The sequence below is a fragment of the Glandiceps talaboti genome, chromosome 10, assembly GCF_964340395.1.
Source record: "Glandiceps talaboti chromosome 10, keGlaTala1.1, whole genome shotgun sequence".
In the NCBI taxonomy this organism is placed as follows: domain Eukaryota; kingdom Metazoa; phylum Hemichordata; class Enteropneusta; family Spengelidae; genus Glandiceps; species Glandiceps talaboti.
Genome location: NC_135558.1, coordinates 7282636 through 7302677, shown reverse-complemented (window position 1 = coordinate 7302677; position 20042 = coordinate 7282636). Strand labels below are relative to the sequence as shown.

Here is a 20042-nt window from a genome sequence, read left to right as displayed (position 1 = left end):
CATGAGTGATATGCAAATTAGGTGTAAAAATGTTCATTTTTGGTCAAAAACTTATATCTCAAAAAGTACTTGGTCACCGAGTTTGAAACTTGGTGAGATGTTTCTGAAAGTGTTATTCTGCAGATTTTGGCCCTAGCGACCATGACCACGCCCTTAGCAACAACCAAATGGCAGTATATTTTGGTCAAATAACAACATCATCTGGTAGGCAAATGAGTAAACATTCAAAAAATGTATGCAAATACCCTAGCAACCATGACCACGCCCATAGCAACAGCCAAACGGTCGTGTATTTCACAAAGATAACAGGGATTAATAGACAACTGAATAAACATTCAAAAAACCGTATGTAAATTTGCCTAGCAACAAGACCACACCCATAGCAACATCCAAATAATCACATATATTGCAAAGATAACAACGGGAATTAATAGACAACTGAATAAACTTTCAAAAAATGTATGTAAATATGCCTAGCAACAAGACCACGCCCATAGCAACAGCCAAATGATCACGTATATTCCAAAGATAATATAAGGAATTCATACACAAGTGAACAAAAACATACAAAAATGTATGCAAATATATCTAACAACATGACCACGCCCATAGCAACAGCCAAATGATAGCATATATCGTAAAGATAGCAACATGGTTGGCTAGGCAACTGGATAGTCATTCACCAAATGAACGCTTATTGTTAGCATGGACTACCATATTGATAAACATTTTTAAATACTGTACAGTTGTGCTACAACGCCATTGGCGGTATTTTTGAAAGATGACAAAACTGCTGCTGTGTGGATGGTAATGAACCCAATCAATAGAAAATGAAATAATTAAAAAGAAAAGTGAGTACATGGTTATCAACAGAGATAGTAATCCGACAACATTTCCGATGACTTTGCTATTTGTGAGGCTAGCTAGCCACTTCGCTGTAACACTGTGAGTAATCATAGTATATTGTACTATGACGACACATGATAGGGGGGGGGGCTAGCGCTCGTTCGATACTGACGTGACCATTGTAAACCAGACTGCCGTATTTTTCTTAAAAGAAACAAATCAAAGAGATGCAGCGACTTTGAAAACGATTCATTTTGGAGTACATACATGTACACATAAAAACGGATATTTCCGAGACAACCCATCCATGATCAGTGAACTCGTCCACGTTATTACATTGCCTCATGTGTTGTCTTCTCGTGAAACCCTTCCTCATCCGATTTCTGTAAGTTCGCGAGTACGAACATATCAGATCACTTTCGATTAGAATTCAATAATTGCGAATTAGAATGTTCCATTTGGTTCATTTCAGTGACATTTTATATATAGAAAGTAGTGTGCTGTAGGTAGAAGACACGAGACAGGGTGTGTCTACATGTAAAGGTGGCTCTAAATTCATATGCTACGACAAGGTTCGACCAGGGACGTATAAACTTCATCCTTCTATTTTTTTATCGTCATTATAAACCCCTTCATTTTTTTATTTTCCTGACATGCAATTTTGAAATTACTTTTATTATATTTTAGGGCGGCCCTTTTTATTTTTTCTGTTTCTCATCTCCCGACCGACCCTAATTTGCAGCTCCGACATCAGAATTTTTTTTTATTTCCGACCGACTCCTGAGTTCAACACAGCGAGATTGTAAAGGTTCGAACGAACATCAAATGTTTCTCGTGGCGTCTTAGACCAGTGTTCTGCCGAGGCTGACCTTGCGACGTTGCTCCCCCCCCCCCCTACTTTTGGCATATATACACTAGTGCTATCCATTGTAATAAGACAGATTATCTCAAATTGGAGAGTGGCTTCCAAGGAAACATAAAATACGCTTACATTACCAGGGATCACTCTGGGCCGCGATCACGCGTTATTTGCACTGTCAAAACAAAAAATATCGCGTCCAGAAAACTCAATTGGGACACAAAATCGCACCGTCGATACTAATAGCGCATCACTGTGATAGATACGTGACATCATATCTAAGCTTTTGTTTACTACTAATGTACAGGGCCTTAACAGTGCATATACACTGAGCATGTCTTTTGCTGCCCTCAAGCGGCAAGGTTTATCTGCATCATGCCCCTTTCAAACAGTATCTATGATTAGTTGCTGACATGAAGGCAGGCGCTCATTGACAAATCAACGGAGTTGATACAGTAAATGTTCATTGCTGATTAGTCACACATACATGTGTATGTAAATGGCGCTTTCAAGGATGTCGGGTGCCAGTACGAGTGGTACCAAGAAACGCAAATGCTCTATCTTGGACTATTGTACAAAAGTTACTCCTTCGCTGGGAACTAATCTGGATTCGACTACATCCGCTAGTGAGGACGAAGAATCTGTATGTCCCGGTGTAGGTCGCAAAACAAACCGGAAATTTCAAAATAATTGGCTGGCTATGTATTATCTTTTGCATCTAGCTGCCTTGGCCTTGACCCACCCAGTACACACCAGTGACTGTGAGCGTGCATTTTCAGCACAGAATGCAGTCACTACTCCACTCAGAAATAGATTGTCATCAGAGCATTGTGATCAACTCATGAGAGTTATGATTCAAGGTTCGGATTTGAAAGAGTTCAATTTCCAAACCGTTCTAAAGGAATGGAAAGTCACTAAATCTAGGGCCATTTTGTCAGTCAATAAGTAATACCATATACTACAAATGTAAGGACAACCATGTACAATGTAAGACAAGTACAGATGTGGTCTTTTCCTGTGAAAGAAATGTTTCATGAAGTTGATGTCTACAGTGTTTATTTGTACAGTAGCAAATTCTAGTATGAAAGTTGATATGATTATGAGATCCATAGGTTTATGATTATAATTATGTGTGTGTGTGTGTGTGTGTGTGTGTGTGTGTGTGTGTGTGTGTCAGTCACAGTGTATACCATTACCAGTATAATATACACATGACGCACATATACAGTTGCCAGAATTTTACTTCCGTCCCACACAGTTTTCAAATTGTCTCACTGCTCATTTTCTCCAAATGGGACATTGGCTCATGTAGCTCTGGAGCCAGGGTGATCCCTGCATTACAAATGCCATGTTTTAGTAAAAAAAATACATCTGACATACACCTACAATCGAATGGGTTTGCTATTAAAATACCAAATATTTTGTTACTCTAAGTCCAAATAAAATATGCAACGAGTCACAAACTGAGTGGTCGTAAAAGCTTAACATGTATGTCAGAAGATCTGTGCCGATTACAAGGTCGAATTACGATCCCAAAATTTCAAGGAGGGTGCTACATGTACATACATAAACAAACTGGTGTGTGGGAATGTGAAGAAAATTACAGGCCTTCGCTAGTTTTCTGTTAAATATTACATGTAAAAGCCTGCATCCGTTAGCAATAATGACAGCATAACACAGAAATAAAGATATACTGTGTGAAATTACGATTTAATACAAATTACTCAGCTTGAAAATACAATCCCATCTTGACATATTCTTGTCCTTTTCATTTGCGCTGACATTTACAAACATGTACGTTAACGAAGTCATCAGCTCTACATACCTTTTGCTATGAACAAAGTTCAACTTTCCTTTCTTGGCAGTGTAAATCATACATGTATATAATTATATATATATGCACACGTAGTACATAAACTACAGTTGAATATATGACACGATCGTGATGGATAAGCGATGTACCATTCGATTATGTAGGTCTTTGAGTAATAACTTAAGGTCGGTTAAGTTTGACACAACATAGACACTCGTGTACCAAAATATATATCCAAAGTTGCGTTCAAGGAAACCGTTAGTTGCGTTATGATTGAACACAATGCCGCTGCATATAGTTGAGGATGAGTAGCCTTCCATACCTTCCATTTTTAAGGGAAGATTGATAAATTATCCATGATTTCACAGTTGTGTCACCATCAAGGTTGTGACCTTTTATTTGCATTCTTTTAGTACACACGCGCTGTGCACATGGTGCAGATGCACACATAAACACCTTGTGAATGTGATACAATGTTACACAGTGTAACAATATCATCATGCCTGGAATGACCTATATCACGTGCTCTCCACATGCATACCGTACATTTCATAATTTCAGGTACGTTTTTGCATTCGGATTAATATATTATTACATGTTATCGGCTATTCATGAAAGTACAATTTGTAATATATGAAACAATATTCTTTACAACGTTTTACAGTAGCAGAAGTTATGACACAGGTCAAGTCAACTTTATGGCATGCCAGCACAATGACATCGCATTTTCGATTGCGATCAAATCAAATCAAAACATAAGCTCTTACGATTTTAGAAGAGATTCAAACGACTTAAAATCTCAAAATTGTATCGCAAGTAACGCGAAGATAAAAAAAATTAAATCAAGCGATTGTAGGAGTTCGAATTTGACATTTAATTCCGAATACTATGTCAGATTTCCCATAGAAAAACAATGGTCGTTTTCTTTTATAACAACTGAACTTTGCTCACGTTCAACTTTTTCAAATTCGCACCAATCGGTCTGAAAATTAATAAATAGAGGTTTTGTAAAAAATCTCTTGGTTTTAGATTTGTCATTTTTAAAATTCTTTTCTGGAAAATGATGTGCTATCGCTGACTATGTTGTTAAAACTCATTAAGAAAACCATTGTAATTTGTAAACCGGCACATTTTACCATGTACACCTACATAAATACAGACCTCTAACTTCGTTATTCTGTAAGTAAATTACACGTAATACATAGAGACTGCTTTCACAGCAATCAGTCTTTAATTTCATGAAAGCTGTGTGGCAAATAAAATCGAGAGTTTCGAGTTATTCCGTATACTTTAGTTTAATACCCGTCAGCAAATAATGCTAGCTATCAACAGGTCAGCGATATGTGTTCCACGGACACTCACCACAGTCAGTACAGTACTACTGCGCTCATATTAGAAAAACTTGAAATCGATATTCTTTTCACTGAACTTTGCAACATTATTTTATGACAACTAAACTTCGCTCAGCTCATGTTCAACTTTTTCAAATGCACACCAATCTGTCTGAAAAATCGTAAGTAGAAACCAAAGGGGATTTGTGAAAATCTGAGTCATCGCTACCGCTACCGTAGCTGTCAATCAAATATTAGTGCCTAAATGCTTCGGGGAATACTGGACAATTGAGATCTTCGCTGGGCCGCAGTGCTAGTGCCAATTTAGTCATAAATAAAATAATATTGTTATACTTTTATTCATATACATGGCTAGTACCAAGCTCCCAATTGTTACGACTTGAAGCTTGAATGGGAAATGTTGAACAATTAGTTGTGGGTGTAAAACGTCAACCTTTACACCTCCTAAGTATACACAACAACCATAAGTGATATTCCTCTAAAGTTCTCCCAACATTTGTCATTATTATATACTATTTAAACCCCTCCACTTGTAATAATAATAATAATGATAATAATAATAATAATAATAATAATAATAATAATAATAATAATAATAATAATAATAATAATAATAATAATAATAATAATGCTTTATTGCTTCTTAAGGCCTCTGGCCCATATCGCAAAAATTTACAGTACTAGTTTACATAATCTCACGGAAGTGTACAGAAAACAAATTTATTTAGCAGAATTCCTTTCTTAAAACATCTGCTCTGTATACATACGCAGCTAGGTTTAGAATTACTGGACCTTTGTTTGACGACATAGGTGAATAAAACTTTTCAATAGTAGGATTTACAAATGGCCATTCTGGTAAGTACTTTTGTTTGAGATTGCGAATAAATACACAATGCATCTCTGTAGCAATACCATATGGTCTCATTGTCTGTGTTTCTTTCCCTTTTACAAATAGTTCACAACTAGATGTTAACTGAATACCTACTGTGAGGTAAATTCGTAAATTTTCTAGTTTGGCACACAGTGCTATATGTATTGTCCAGGATAAGATATTGTCAGGGTTAGACAGACACATCGCTTGTGTTGTCTCGCAATAGAGCCCCAGCGGTGAAAGTCTGGGTAACGCACATATCGACACTCATATGTTCTTGTCTGACCTCAGAGTGACGTCATACTTTCACTTGGTCGACACCGAAAAAGCACGTGAACAATACGCCTCTCTAGTATTCATAGCAGACATCTTCATCCCGTCTCAATACCAGTCTTAACTAAAAGGAATCACGATGGACCCTCATGTGGAGCACAACAAGAAACGTGTAGCAGTCATTGGAGCCGGGGTTAGCGGTTTAGTAGCTATAAAAAGCTGTGTAGAAGAAGGCCTTATACCAGTATGTTTTGAGCAACACGACAACAAAGGTTAGTTAAATGTTGAAGTCACTTCCAGGCTCAGTGGAGTACTTTTTGATTTTTAGATATCATTATCTATAATTAAGCTTACACCTATATTCGCAGGGTTTTGAAAGTTTCTATCACCGACAAGACAAGGCCAAGCGGAGTTCAATTCATGCAGTCGTGTAGCTAGTGTGTATTCGATTAGGCTCTATGGTTATTGAACGTAATTGTAGTCTGTAAAATCCGACATTCGTGCCACGCTGTCAGCTACCTAGTCTTGCTGCTAGACGTTCGGGCTTTCCTCCGATACGATAAGCGCAGTGAGGGCTTGCCCGATCGTCTAGCTAATGTCATTTTCAGACTTCACATTTGATTGAGGTGACATATGGCTGTGGGTTGGACCATGTATCCATATATATATGTGTGTGTGTGTGTGTGTGTGTGTGTGTGTGTACTAGAAAGTCTGGAGTACTAGAGGTATATATATATATATATATATATATATATATATATATATATATATATATATATATATAATATATATATATATATATATATATATATAGTTTTATATATAAACTATTACGCTCTGCCACTGCGGTATAGAGCACTGTCTTAGCAGATTGATACTCACCGAGTTATATATATATATATATATATATATATATATATATATATATATATATATATATATATATATATATATATATATATATATGTTAATACATTCAATAACCCATGACCTCAATAATGCTAATGATTTATAATAGTAATGTCCAATATCACATGATGATAACAAACTACTAACTATTATGTGTTATCAGTTTATGGTGCAATTGTGAGTTTGATGAATGTGTAGACACTATCATTCACACATTTCAGTAAAGGCATTGGTGGTTATTTTTACAAGTCCCTCCTTAAGCTGAATATGATGCATGAAAAAATACCTATTGTCCTCTGTTTGTGCTTGTCTCCAATGCAGTTCTCTGATTGGCAGTTATTTATATCCCTGAAAATGCAGAGATGACTTTTGCTAGACCTCGGATGTTCCATCCTCGATAGCTATGTTTGGTCATGTGCCGTATTGTATCGGAAGAACATCCGAGGTCTAGAAGCTAGACTATCAGCTACCATGACACAGACATTTGTCAAAATGAAATAAACCATTGCAATATATGCAGACATGCGGCGGGTGCCCCAAGGCTGGGCAGATGCCGGTGTTTCCATGTCTGCCTCTTAATGTGCAAGGAACGAACTATGATTCAATTGTCTTCAAGTGTAGCATGTGGCGTGCAGTTTCTTATATATTTGGTATAATGTATGCGTGGTTTTGTCAAATAGAGCACGTTAACAGTAGCTTGTAACGCCATTACTTTGTCAGATCACAGTAACTTTCTCAAGTAAAACATAATCAAAATATTAAAAGTGACCGGCGCCTGTCACCAGCACGTCCGAGGTTTTTACGGCATCAATTTGATGTACATTGCTGTGAAAAGCACGCTCTTGTTTAACCTTTTAAAATGATTGCTTGTGTACACTGAATCCACAGAACTTTCAAAAGGTGTCTAAATCGTGACCAAACATGAAACTGAGATGACATGATAGGGAACTATTATTTACTATTTAATTAAATTTTCTTTAGCACAACTGAACACTTGAGGAAGTACAGTAGCACTATAGTCATGTCAAAATGTGTGTGTGTGTGTGTGTGTGTGTGTGTGTGTGTGTGTGTGTGTGTGAACGACTTGGTCAAAAACCACAAGGCCGATTGCCTTTACATGTAGTAAGGACATTACTTAGGGTAGATGGAAAATTGTTCAAAATGGAAAAAAAAATCACATGAAAAGTGCATGTTTGGGTCAATGTGATCTTTGGTAATAGATAGATTGGCCTGAAATTTGGTTGGAATGTTCTTTGGAATGTGTAGATAAGAATTATTCATGGCATGGTGATCCCAACAGTGATATGTAAATTAGGTAAAAAATTGTAACTTTTTCCAACCATGGCCACACCCTTAGAAATGACCAATTGCTAGCATATTACAACGATAACATTGTTGGATGGATAAGTGAATATTACGCATTCAAAAATATATACAAATGTGCCGAGCAACAAAACTGCACCCTTAGCAACAGCAAAATTAAGTATATTGCGAAGATAACAACAGGGGTGGATAGGTAAATAGATAGAAATTCGAAAAATATATATGCAAATATGCCTAGCAACAATTAAGACCACACCAATAGCAAAAGTCGAGCTTTGGTAAAATGGTTGGGGAGGCAAGTGATACACATTCATCAAAACTAAACAAATATGCCTAGCAACAAGACCATGCCCATAGCAACAATAAAATGATGGTATTTATTGCAAAGATATAAGCAAGGATAGCAGTGAACTATAGTAGTGAACAATTTTTACAACTCCTAGAATGAAGATATTTCTTTTCAAGCCAAAAGCTAATAATGATGATGGGAGATACGTTTTGTTGGGAAATTTTTGACTCGGTTTAAAGGTTATGTTGGCCTGGGAATCGCAACACTTAACCACTATGGTTATTCTTACTTGTTGCAGAGTTGAACTGTTTCTAGAAATTCTAATTTATACAACATCAGAGAATCACCTTGTCTATCTCCTGTACCATTTATGTAACAAAAAATGTATAAATATAAAAACCCAGAGGCACTATTTCGATCTCTAGGTCACTTGTTTATATTACCATGCAACTTGATTGAGATGTTACTGAGGTTGTTAAATAATATTGTGGCAGGACTTACAGAAAAACCTATGACAAATATATTATTTGTTCTTGAAATTAACTTTTCGGTTAAAAGACTGTCCTAGAACGTTTGTAGCTGATGGTCCAATAATGATATTCTTATACTAAATAAATGCCGTAAGTGGCAGAATCTTGTTCAAAGTATTGCATATATAACATATGATTTCCATGGATGATTTGGTAGGATCATTCCCAGTAACTTGCAGAGAATAAACATAGAGATATGAAAACGTGATATGCAACACATAATATTACCCTACACACTTTCTTTAGGTGGTGTTTGGTATTACACGCCAGAGCTTAGACCCGGTCAAGTTGGAGCAGTGTACCGGTCTGTTATCACCAACGTGACCAAGGAGTTGCTTGGCTTCTCCGATTTTCGATTTCCAAAGGAAGCACCGTTATTTCCAACCAATACCAAAATATATTCATACCTGAAGGATTATTCAAGACATTTTGGTCTCGACAAATATATAAATTACAACCGACGCGTTATGAAAGTGAACCCTTCTCCTGATCACAACGTGTCTGGGAAGTGGGATGTTGAAGTTCAAGATTGCCAAAACGATAATGTCCAGATAGAAACTTTTGACTTTGTGATGATGTGTACCAGTGGATTTGGCGAGGTCTACACTCCAGCAATACCTGGATTTGAAGATTTTCAAGGAATGTCTTTGCATGCAAACTCATATCGAGAACCTGACCGCTTTAGAGGGAAATCAGTCATTGTTGTTGGTATGTGGTATGGCCGATGTTATTGTAGTTTTTCAGAAAAATTAAGGAACTTTTAAGAGCGCCAAAACAAACAGACAGACATGTACAGACATACACGGATAGAGACGGTGAGAGACGGTGACTGAGACATGTAGTTAGGCAGGCAGACTGACGGACACATGTAGAGAATGTAATCATACGTACGAGAGTTGGGGTGTGGTATATTACAGTAACTGTTGATGTTAATTGCCAGATCCATATGCTCTGTCCCTCAGGTAAACCGTAGGTATAGCAATGAGGAGAGGATATTTACCAACCCGGCACAACTACCACGCACAAACAAAACACAAAAGCATGGCTATAGTGTATGGATTAAGATTTTACAATCCTGTCCCTATGATACGATTTGAGTTTTTAGCCCGTGTGTCACGTCTAACTAGCCATATTTCTGCCTCCTTTTGCCATTCCAGGTGCTTCTCACACAGCTGGAGAATTATCCTGTGAGTTAGGACGAAATCATTGTGCAAAGGTAATAGCTTTCAAAACCTATGTATAATTCCAAACAGTGCTGACTTTTGCTTGTTTGACAGTCCTGTAACATATATATTTAAACATGATGTTTCAATATTTTCGCATCAATATACAAGCAAGTCATCCACAGTTAGTATTTTTATGTAGAACTTAATATAATTTGCATACGTTTCATACAGCTGAACGTTCCAAATCTACGATGTGGACCCATACAGAGGATTAATCTGTTAACCTCTTTCACAGGTATACATGAGTGTACGGAATGGTACAATCATATCTCCACGCCTCACCAAATCTGGCTGGCCTTATGGAATGCTCATAACAAACAGAGCATATTTGACTTTTCTTGGCATATTTCGAAATCGTATTATGTCAGATCACTATGGAGATAATGGCCGTTTTGGATTAGCGGTTAGTATAGATACATCTCCAAATTTCACACTGGTATTTTGTCTATGATTTATTCGTACTATTCTAAGTTGCTGAGATTAAATATTCATAATAAATGCAAATATGTTCCTTCATTAAACAGCATAAAGTTTTGCACCTTCCTTTAAAAGACAACACATTGTCTAAAATTCAAGTAGTAATTCGTTCCATATTTCTGATGCTGTAGTCTTAAATGTTTGTTTAGTTGTACTAATCTGGAATAATTGGCACTGTGTACTTTACACATGTCATATCTTACAGCCAAGGGACCCAAACAAACCAATTTCCTTCATGTCCAACGATGACATGCAAACTAGTATTGCAGCAGGTCATGTGACAATCATACCAGAAATATCACAATTTACCAAAAATGGTGTAATATTATCAGATGGACGTGTTCTAGCTGATATCGACGTCGTTATATTTGCCACTGGATATTCCATCGCCTATAAGGCACTTGATGAAGCTGAAGTATTTGGTAAGCATACATTGTCCTTTGTATATGATACTTATTTCCGATTGTAGTAGTCATCTATTACCCCAAGGGCTGATGTGCAGCAAATATGCCAGGCAATAAATGCTCTTGTAATACCTTTCCTTCACCCATATAGAGACTAAATAATGGTGAAAACGTTATTTTTTTGTCATATACAGACAAAAACGGTTTCCTGAAGCTTTACAAATACATCATACCTGTTGACTTGAAACACCCTAGCCTCGCTATCATTGGTGTATTGCAGACATTCATACCATCAGCTTGGAACACATTGGAATTACAAGCACGGTGGGGTGCACGAGTTTTCAGTAAACGCCTTAGCCTTCCAGATAAAAGTAAAATGATAAGGGATATTCAGAGGAGACCCTTAATCACAAAACATTACAAAGTGGTAAGTAAGATAATCTTAAATACTTTGTCATGTGATAAATACGTTATACAAAATATACATTATCTAGCCCAAATTTGTTCCTTGTTGCTTATCTTGACATTTTCAGACATACTTTGTGTTTGTGTTTGTGTTTGTGTTTGTGTTTGCGTTTGCGTTTGTGTTTGTGTTTGTGTTTGTGTTTGTGTTTGTGTTTGTGTTTGTTTGTTTGTTTGTGTCTGTTTGTTTGTTTGTTTGTTTGTGTGTGTGTGTGCGTGTGTTATGTGTGTTTGTATGCCTGCTGTCTGTGTGTCTGTCTGTCTACGTGACTGTAGAGTGTATGATATATAGTTCATATTTTATAGGAATCATTAGACATTTCCCCAAATCTACATTACTTATATACTCACGTGCACGTGTCTACCTATACCCACCTACCACTCGCACGCACATACATATACATATACATATACATACATATACACACACACATACACATACACACACACATACATACATACATACATACATACATACATACATACATACATACATACATACATACATACATACATACATACATACATACATACATGACCTAGTCAAGAGGCTGTCTGTTTGCTTTGAATCTGAATTCGAAGATCTCATCACTCAAGATCTTCCGATTCAAAACATGCGGATAGAAAAATAATCAAGGTATTTTTCTTAATGTTTAATGTAGTTGGCATGCACAATGTATCAAGATGAATTAGCGAGGGATATTGGTGCATTACCAAGCATATGGAAACTCCTTTTCACTGACTGGAGATTGGCATATGCATACTACTTCGGACCGGCCATTGGTTCATGGTATAGACTGCAAGGACCCGCATCATGGAAAGGGGCAAGGGATGCCATCCTTAATACATGGGCTAATACTATTTTTGCACTTAATCCAGTTCCCCAATAAAGAGAGAGACATGGAAAACTTTCATTTGGAGAAAAGAAGGATGTGTCGAGTTAATACAGAACTATACTGATGTCAATTTTATCGTGGAACCCATATTCAAACTGGATGTACATGTAACAATTTACTAAAGAAACAATTTCTATTTTGTTGACAAAGTAAAGCACCATGGTGCAGAACTACTGTATATAATGGATATTCTTTTTAGATACAAATTTGATCAGAGTATTGAATGATGTTAGTCAACTGTCATTTGAAAAGTCTTGTTCTTTGTTACCATGACTACCTTGCTAATAATTACATATTACTGTATGAGCAATACCCCAGGGCCTCATTGCGTGTGTTTGTTTCCCTTTTGCAAATAATTCGCAACCAGATGTTCACTGAATACCTACTGTGAGGTACATTCGTAAATTTTGAGTCAGATGATACTGAGCAAATAATCAAGAACCAGGGATAGTAATGTAGACCTTATTTTTTCAAATTTAAAAGAAACGAGAGAGAAAAGATTAGCATATGGTACTATTTCATTTCATTTACTCAAAGTGGCAGTCTGTTTAAATGACAATCCATACAAATGAAAGACCATTTTATGCAAACAGTGTGGAACTCTAAAAGAAACACATGCGAATGCATGTAAAAATTCACATTTTGCCCACATAACATTTGAAATAATGACCAAATGACGGCACGACAATTAATTCAAAATATGAATAAGTTGAAATGGTGGGGAGCATGTTTTTTTTTAACGAAGACTTGGGTCGTCATTTAATCTACATGTATTTATATATATATCCTTACGTTGTACAAATGTACTATTTGTTGTATGCATAAATTATCGAATCTGCGTCTGAATGATGAATCTGAATCTTTCTGGATAGCTTTGCTATCCCAGAATACACCGTGGTTTCAAGTAACAACAAAGATGGCGACCTTCGTTGTTGGAGAAAGAGCAATTTATCTGGATGCTTTTTTGTACGATGTCTGGCGTAGTGTTAAATCTGTTGGTTATTCTGAAGTGTCGAATAGTGTGTTCACAGAACATTTGTTAAATAGTCACCGACAACATTGCGGGGAATGTTTCCCGAGAGATTGTCAACAACAAGGTCATGACCTCAGTGAAGATACTATACAACTGGGAACGCCGATGGAGTAAGTTATTTATTTTGGATGTTCCCCTGCCCCTAAATCGTGCAAAATCAGAAATCTGGCGAGATGTGACCCAAGCCCCCCCCCCCCACACACACACACACTGGGAAAAGGCAATGCCGTTTTATTAGCTACCACGTTACCTACATAAGTCATTTTTACAAGCCCAGCCTCTTTCACAAGCGCAGCCCAGCCAGTAAATAATCCCAGAGTGGGCACACAGTCATCCTCACTATGATGATGATTTATTTTACTAATGACATGCATAGAATACAGTTCTGTGTTGTGACAATAATAGAGACACAATTACTGGATGTACTGATAAATCATTATTCAATTTCAAGATTGTGTCAGTTCCACCATTCCTGTACATGTAACTTGGGCCTAACTACCGATGTAGTGTCGTTGTCCTTACAGGCTAGTGTGTGGGAGCCATTGTGTAACTAGTCAGACTTGTAAAAGATAGATTTCAGCCAAAACAACAGGACACCACTTCCTATTAAGAGTTGTTTCAGAGATAAGTTGGTCCAGTTATCTCTGTTACAGCAAATAATTAGTCTTATGTAATCATAGAAAGTAATAGTAGAATTGGGATATTTTCTGAAGTCAGTGCTATGCTAACTAATCATTTAAAAAAAAATAATCATCACTTTTAGGGGGTGGGGAAGGGGGTGAATACACATATTGTGTACAAAATTAGCCCAGCACATGGGTTCTATTGTATAGTACAGTGCATGTAGTGTGTGACCTGCACAATAAGTTACCCCTATTGGTCAGCAAACAAGTTTCTTTGGTTTTAAAAAGTGAATAAATTAATGATGGAAAAATAATAGCGACCTGCAGCCCACACAATAGTAACACTCACTTACTCCGGCCCACAACCCACACAATAGTTATACTCCCATGCCCGCAGTGACCCACAGCAGCCCGCAACCTGCACAATAGTTACACTCCACACTTGACATGTTGGGTCCAGTTAATTTTTATGTTGATGTTTTACCAACAGGTGCATTAAATCAGATGATCTGTACCAACAAAACTCAGAAGAAGTGATTGCAGATAGAGAACATGAAATGAACTGCAACTCAACTGATAATCATCAATTACAAAGTACAACAGACTATTCTGAAACTTCACCAGACTCTTCCACTGAAAGTTTAACAGAGGGTGATAAAGATTCTGACAATGCTGTTGAAAGTAGTTCTACACAAAAGAACATTACAGGTGATAATGTGATCAACTCCATAACAATATCAAAGGAAGGGGTTGATGACAAACAACAAACAAACCAACAGTGCACACAACATGAGAATAAATATGAACATGTGCCTGCCATTCCAGAAAGTTCCAGTGGTGAATCAGTTCCAACAAGACTTCAACACAAACTACATGCAGATACTGTTGAAAAAAGAGACATTACACATTGCAGTGAATATAGATCTACATGTACTCCAAACCAAAATGAACATTGTGAAGCTGGAAAGAAGTCTATGGCTGACACAATGCCTAAGGAGAAATCATTTATATGCACAGACTGTGGTAAAAGTTTTAGTAAAAGAGGTAAACTCAACAGACACGTAAGAATCCACACAAATGATAGGCCATTTGTATGTAAAGAATGTGGTAAAGGTTTTAATCAAAGTTGCATTCTCAAGAGACACATAAGAACTCACACATATACAAATGAGTGGCCATTTGTGTGTAAAGAGTGTGGTAAGGGATTTCATGAAAATAGCACCCTGAAGAGACATATAAAAACTCACACAAATGAAGGGCCATTCATATGCAATGAGTGTGGTAGAGAATTTAGCCTAAGTGGCACTCTGAAGAAACACATAAGAGTACACTCGAATACAATTGACTTGCCATTTGTATGTAAAGTGTGTGGGAAAGGGTTTTACTATAGTGGCACTCTGACAAGACATGCAAGAATCCACACAAACGACAGGCAATTTATATGCAAAGAATGTGGTGAAAGTTTTCATGAAAGTGGCACTCTGAAAAGACATGTAAGAGTCCACAAAAATGAAAGGCTATTTCTATGTAATGAGTGTGGTAAAGGTTTTTCTCGAAAAGACAATATGCAAAAACATATGCAAATTCACAGGAAATGAAAATACCATATCATAGACGTTGGAGATAGGAACAGCGTAATAATATGATAGTGGTAATCTGACAGAAGAATGGAGAAACCATATCAATGTAGAAAGTGTAGTGAAGCTTTTAGTAAAAGAAGAAATCAGAGTACAGTGGAGGAAACATTTCTGTATTAAATTCCCGACATGCGCCTCAGATATCAAAGTCAGAAACTTTTGTTGTTCGTTTGTTCAAGAAATGCTCACCTATTTCGCTTAAATTTAAATTAAAGAAAAAGAGTGGGTAACCATGCAGAATTCTTAAGTAGAGGTAAAAATGGTCTTAAAATTGACTCATCTAGAATACAAAATGGCCACCAATATGAAAAGCATTCCCGGTTCAAGTGATTTGCCATATGTTGTTTTCAGTAAAATATCGACAAGGAAAATGTCACTATGGTCTTTACATTCATGGATCATTTGAATTGGCCACTTTCTATTGTTGGTTGCTTTTTCTCACTTTTTTTATTGATGACAACTTTAATACTCATGTGACAACTTTGAGCAATGTTGTTGAGATATGCTAACGGAAGCAGGCATTTTACTGTCATTTTCAAAAAAAAAAAAAAAGAAGAGTCCTTGATATCATAATGATGCTGGAATGACGGCATACTGTTTTCAATCTCTGGCCAGGGTAAACTTTCTTTTTCGGATGTGTGTTTTAGTGAAAAAGATACAGCTAGGGTATTGAAATTTCGTTGGTACTTTTCTCATTATTATTTTGGTTTATCTGAAAATTTACCTACCTTACAACTTGTATCAAAAGTGTCCAATGATGAATTATTGAGAGTAAAGGATAGTCATCAAAAAAGTTTAGTTTTTTAGTCATCCCCTCCCTCCCCCTTCCCTACTGAAAGAGTTGTTTCTGAGCAGTGCATACGTCACTTTCACACCAATGCATTATTAGCCTTCGTGTGTGTGTGTGTGTGTGTCTGTCTGTCTGTCTCTCTCTCTCTCTCTCTCTCTCTCTCTCTCTCTCTCTCTCTCTCTCTCTCTCTCTCTCTCTCTCTCTCTCTCTCTCTCTCTCTCTCTCTCTGATTTCTAAAGTTACGATCAGCAATCATTAAAATGAACTCGTCTGCAAGTATCATTTCTATTTCAGACCCCTATTTAAATCTACAGTGGTCTGAGTTGTTATACACAAATCCTATCATTTTATTGACGTGAAAAAGTTTTGAAAACATTTCCAGGACATTGTCTATCTCTGTTATCTGTTATTTATTTATTTTTTTATTTTTTATTTATTGATCGTTTGAATCAGAAACAAACATGAAAAGTAATGACAAAAAATCAAGAGCGAATATCTCTCCAATGCCTGCACACTAGAGAATCACAGTACATACATGAATAGACCCACTGTACATACACATTGCTACTGTCGTTATGATGAACTCAGATGACCTTTAATAATCACATATTTCTATCCCACAACACACCGCGGTTTCAGGTCATAACAAACATGGCGACCTGTGTAGTGAGAAAAATTTATCTCGGTACTACGTACGATAACTGGCATGGCGTTAAAGCGCTTAGTTATTTCCAACTGTCGGATAACGCATTTGCAGAACATTTGCTAAACATTCACAGACAACATTGCAATGAATGTTTCCCGAGTGATTGTCAACAACACAGTCATAACCGAAGTTGCCACCTTCGTTGGGAACAAGTCGTCGAGACAGATACAAAGCACATTTCTGCGACTGATGATGTACCACCGCCCACGTCTGCAATAACTAGGTAAGTAACTAATTTGTTGCCGACGACGACTTTATACACCCCGTGACCAAAATCACGTGCAACTACATTTGGAGCTACGTACATAAACATGTAATGAGTATACTGTAAGTTGGTCTCAGATTCAGAATCAGATTCACATTGGAGGACGATATGAGGCCAGTCTCAGGTTCAGTCTCATATTCGAAAAATCAAGATAGCACCAGAAGAAAAGCAGTTATTACATTTATGATGATTTTCTTACATAACATATGCAGGAGGGTGCATGCCATAACCCTTTCTCTTTCTTTCCAGTTGTGTTGGATCAAAAACCATTGGTAACCAGTATCAACAAGACACAAGAGATGGGACAGCCAAAAAAGGACACGCAATTAACTGCAACTCAACTGATAATCATCAATTACAAAGTACAGAAGACTATTCTGAAACTTCACCAGACTCTTCCACTGAAAGTTTAACCGAGGGTGATGAAGCTTCTGACAATGCTGTAAAAAGTAGTTCTACACAAAAGAACATTACTGGTGATGATGTGATCAACTCCATAACAATATCAAAGGAAGGGGTTGATGACAAACAACAAACCAACCAACAGTGCACACAACATGAGAATAAACATGAATATGTGCCTGCCATTCCAGAAAGTTCTAAAGGTGAATCCATTCCAATGGAATTTCAAATCAAACTACATGGAGATACGTGTGAGAACAGAAATGAAAACATTAACAATGGATCTCCTCCAAATCAAAGTAAACATAGTGAAAGTGAAAATAAGTGTATGGCTGATACAAATGAAAAATCATTCACGTGCACAGAGTGTGGTAAAGGCTTTCATCAAAGGACTAATCTGAAGAAACACACAAGAATCCACACAAATGACAGGTTATTTGTATGTACAGAGTGTGGAAAAGGATTTAATCAAAGTTGCAATCTGAGAAGACACATACGAATCCACACAAAGGATAGACCATATGTATGTAAAGAGTGTGGCAAAGATTTTCATGACAGTGGCAGTCTGAAGAAACACGCACGAATCCACACAAATGACAGGCCATATGTCTGTAGAGAGTGTGGTAAAGGTTTTTACGAAGGTTGTAATCTAAAGAGACACATAAGAATCCATACAAATGAGAGGCCATATGTATGTAACGTGTGTGGTAAAGGTTTTATTGATACCTGTCATTTGAAGTTGCACATACCAATCCACAGTAATGAAAAACCATACGTTTGTGAAGAGTGTGGCAAAGGATTTCATCAAAGTGACACTCTGAAGAAACATGTGAGAACCCACACAAATGACTGGCCATTTGTATGTAAAGTGTGTGGTAAAGGATTTCATGAAGGGGGCCGTTTGGAGAAACACACAAGAATCCACACAAATGAAAGACCATTTATATGTAAAGAGTGTGGTAAAGGATTTACACGAAATGACACTCTGAAAAAACATGTGAGAACCCACACAAACGATAGGCTATTTGTATGTACAGAATGTGGTAAAGGATTCAATGAAAGTGGTGCTCTGAAGAGACACATACGAATCCACACAAATGACAGGCCATTTGCATGTACAGAGTGTGGTAAAGCTTTTCATGAAAGTGGTAATCTGAAGAAACATATAAGAATCCACACAAATGACAGGCCATTTCTATGTGAGGAGTGTGGTAGAGCTTTTAGTGAAAGTAGCAGTCTGAAGAGACACAGGAAAATCCACACAAATGACAGGCCATTTGCAATGTAGTGGTACAAAGGCCAGAGTAGAAGAGGTCATCATGCATTGACCATGACCAAGTTTTCATCAAGTACTATGTGTATACAGGGCAAGCCGATATTCAGAGAAAAATTGAAATTCAAAATGATAACTATTTATTCGTCGTTTTTCAAAACCCAGCCTTGATTCCTTGTAAAACAGTCATGCTTGTTTATGTATATGTACATATTTAAGTAATAGAAATACAGAATGAAATATTTCTTTCGAAATTCACACAGGTAGACTCATGCTGATGTGGTGAAAGTAGCCAAATCCCTTTACTTGCCTCTATTTCCATCATTTTGTGGTGTTTGTTTTGTTTGGGTGATCAATGCCTTCCCAAAACAAACGATACAAAACGATGGAAATAGAGGTAAATGAAGGCATCTCGCCACTTTCACCACATCAGATTTTGATCAGATTGACTCATGCTGTGAGATGCTATTGAAAGAACATATAAATGCCATGCAGTACTTTTCTATTTCATATCATGGAGTAGCCTAGACTCAGCTTGTAGTTGATTTAGGCCTTTATCAAGAATTTTCACGAGCACTATGTGGGTAATAGCCCAAATCAGTTTTAAAGCCTACATGTAGATTCTAGGCTTACCCTGTGGAGGATTTGCTGTGGTATATTAAAAATATAACTCCACTTTGTGATGGGGCTTTAATTGAATCATCTCCATTCAGAATTTGTCAATTTGTAACCAGTGTTTGAATATATAAATATATTATTTACATGTACACACTGTGTCAGTCA

General features: G+C 36.9%; 2 protein-coding genes across 2 annotated transcripts; both read left to right on the top strand.

The window, feature by feature from the left end:
- Nucleotides 1–6153: 6153 nt before the first annotated feature.
- Nucleotides 6154–12625, top strand: LOC144441335 (dimethylaniline monooxygenase [N-oxide-forming] 2-like). Its single transcript, XM_078130890.1, has 7 exons — nt 6154–6286; nt 9312–9773; nt 10223–10281; nt 10527–10694; nt 10974–11190; nt 11367–11599; nt 12297–12625. The coding sequence occupies exons 1-7, from the start codon at nt 6154–6156 to the stop codon at nt 12522–12524; spliced, it is 1500 nt and encodes a 499-aa protein (XP_077987016.1). The 3' UTR covers nt 12525–12625.
- Nucleotides 12626–13446: 821 nt separating this feature from the next.
- LOC144441334 (uncharacterized) lies at nt 13447–19564 on the top strand. The gene is made up of 4 exons (XM_078130889.1): nt 13447–13673; nt 14677–15247; nt 17668–17708; nt 17834–19564. Exons 1-4 carry the CDS (start codon nt 13447–13449, stop codon nt 19272–19274), a joined length of 2280 nt encoding a protein of 759 aa, XP_077987015.1. The 3' UTR covers nt 19275–19564.
- Nucleotides 19565–20042: the final 478 nt, after the last annotated feature.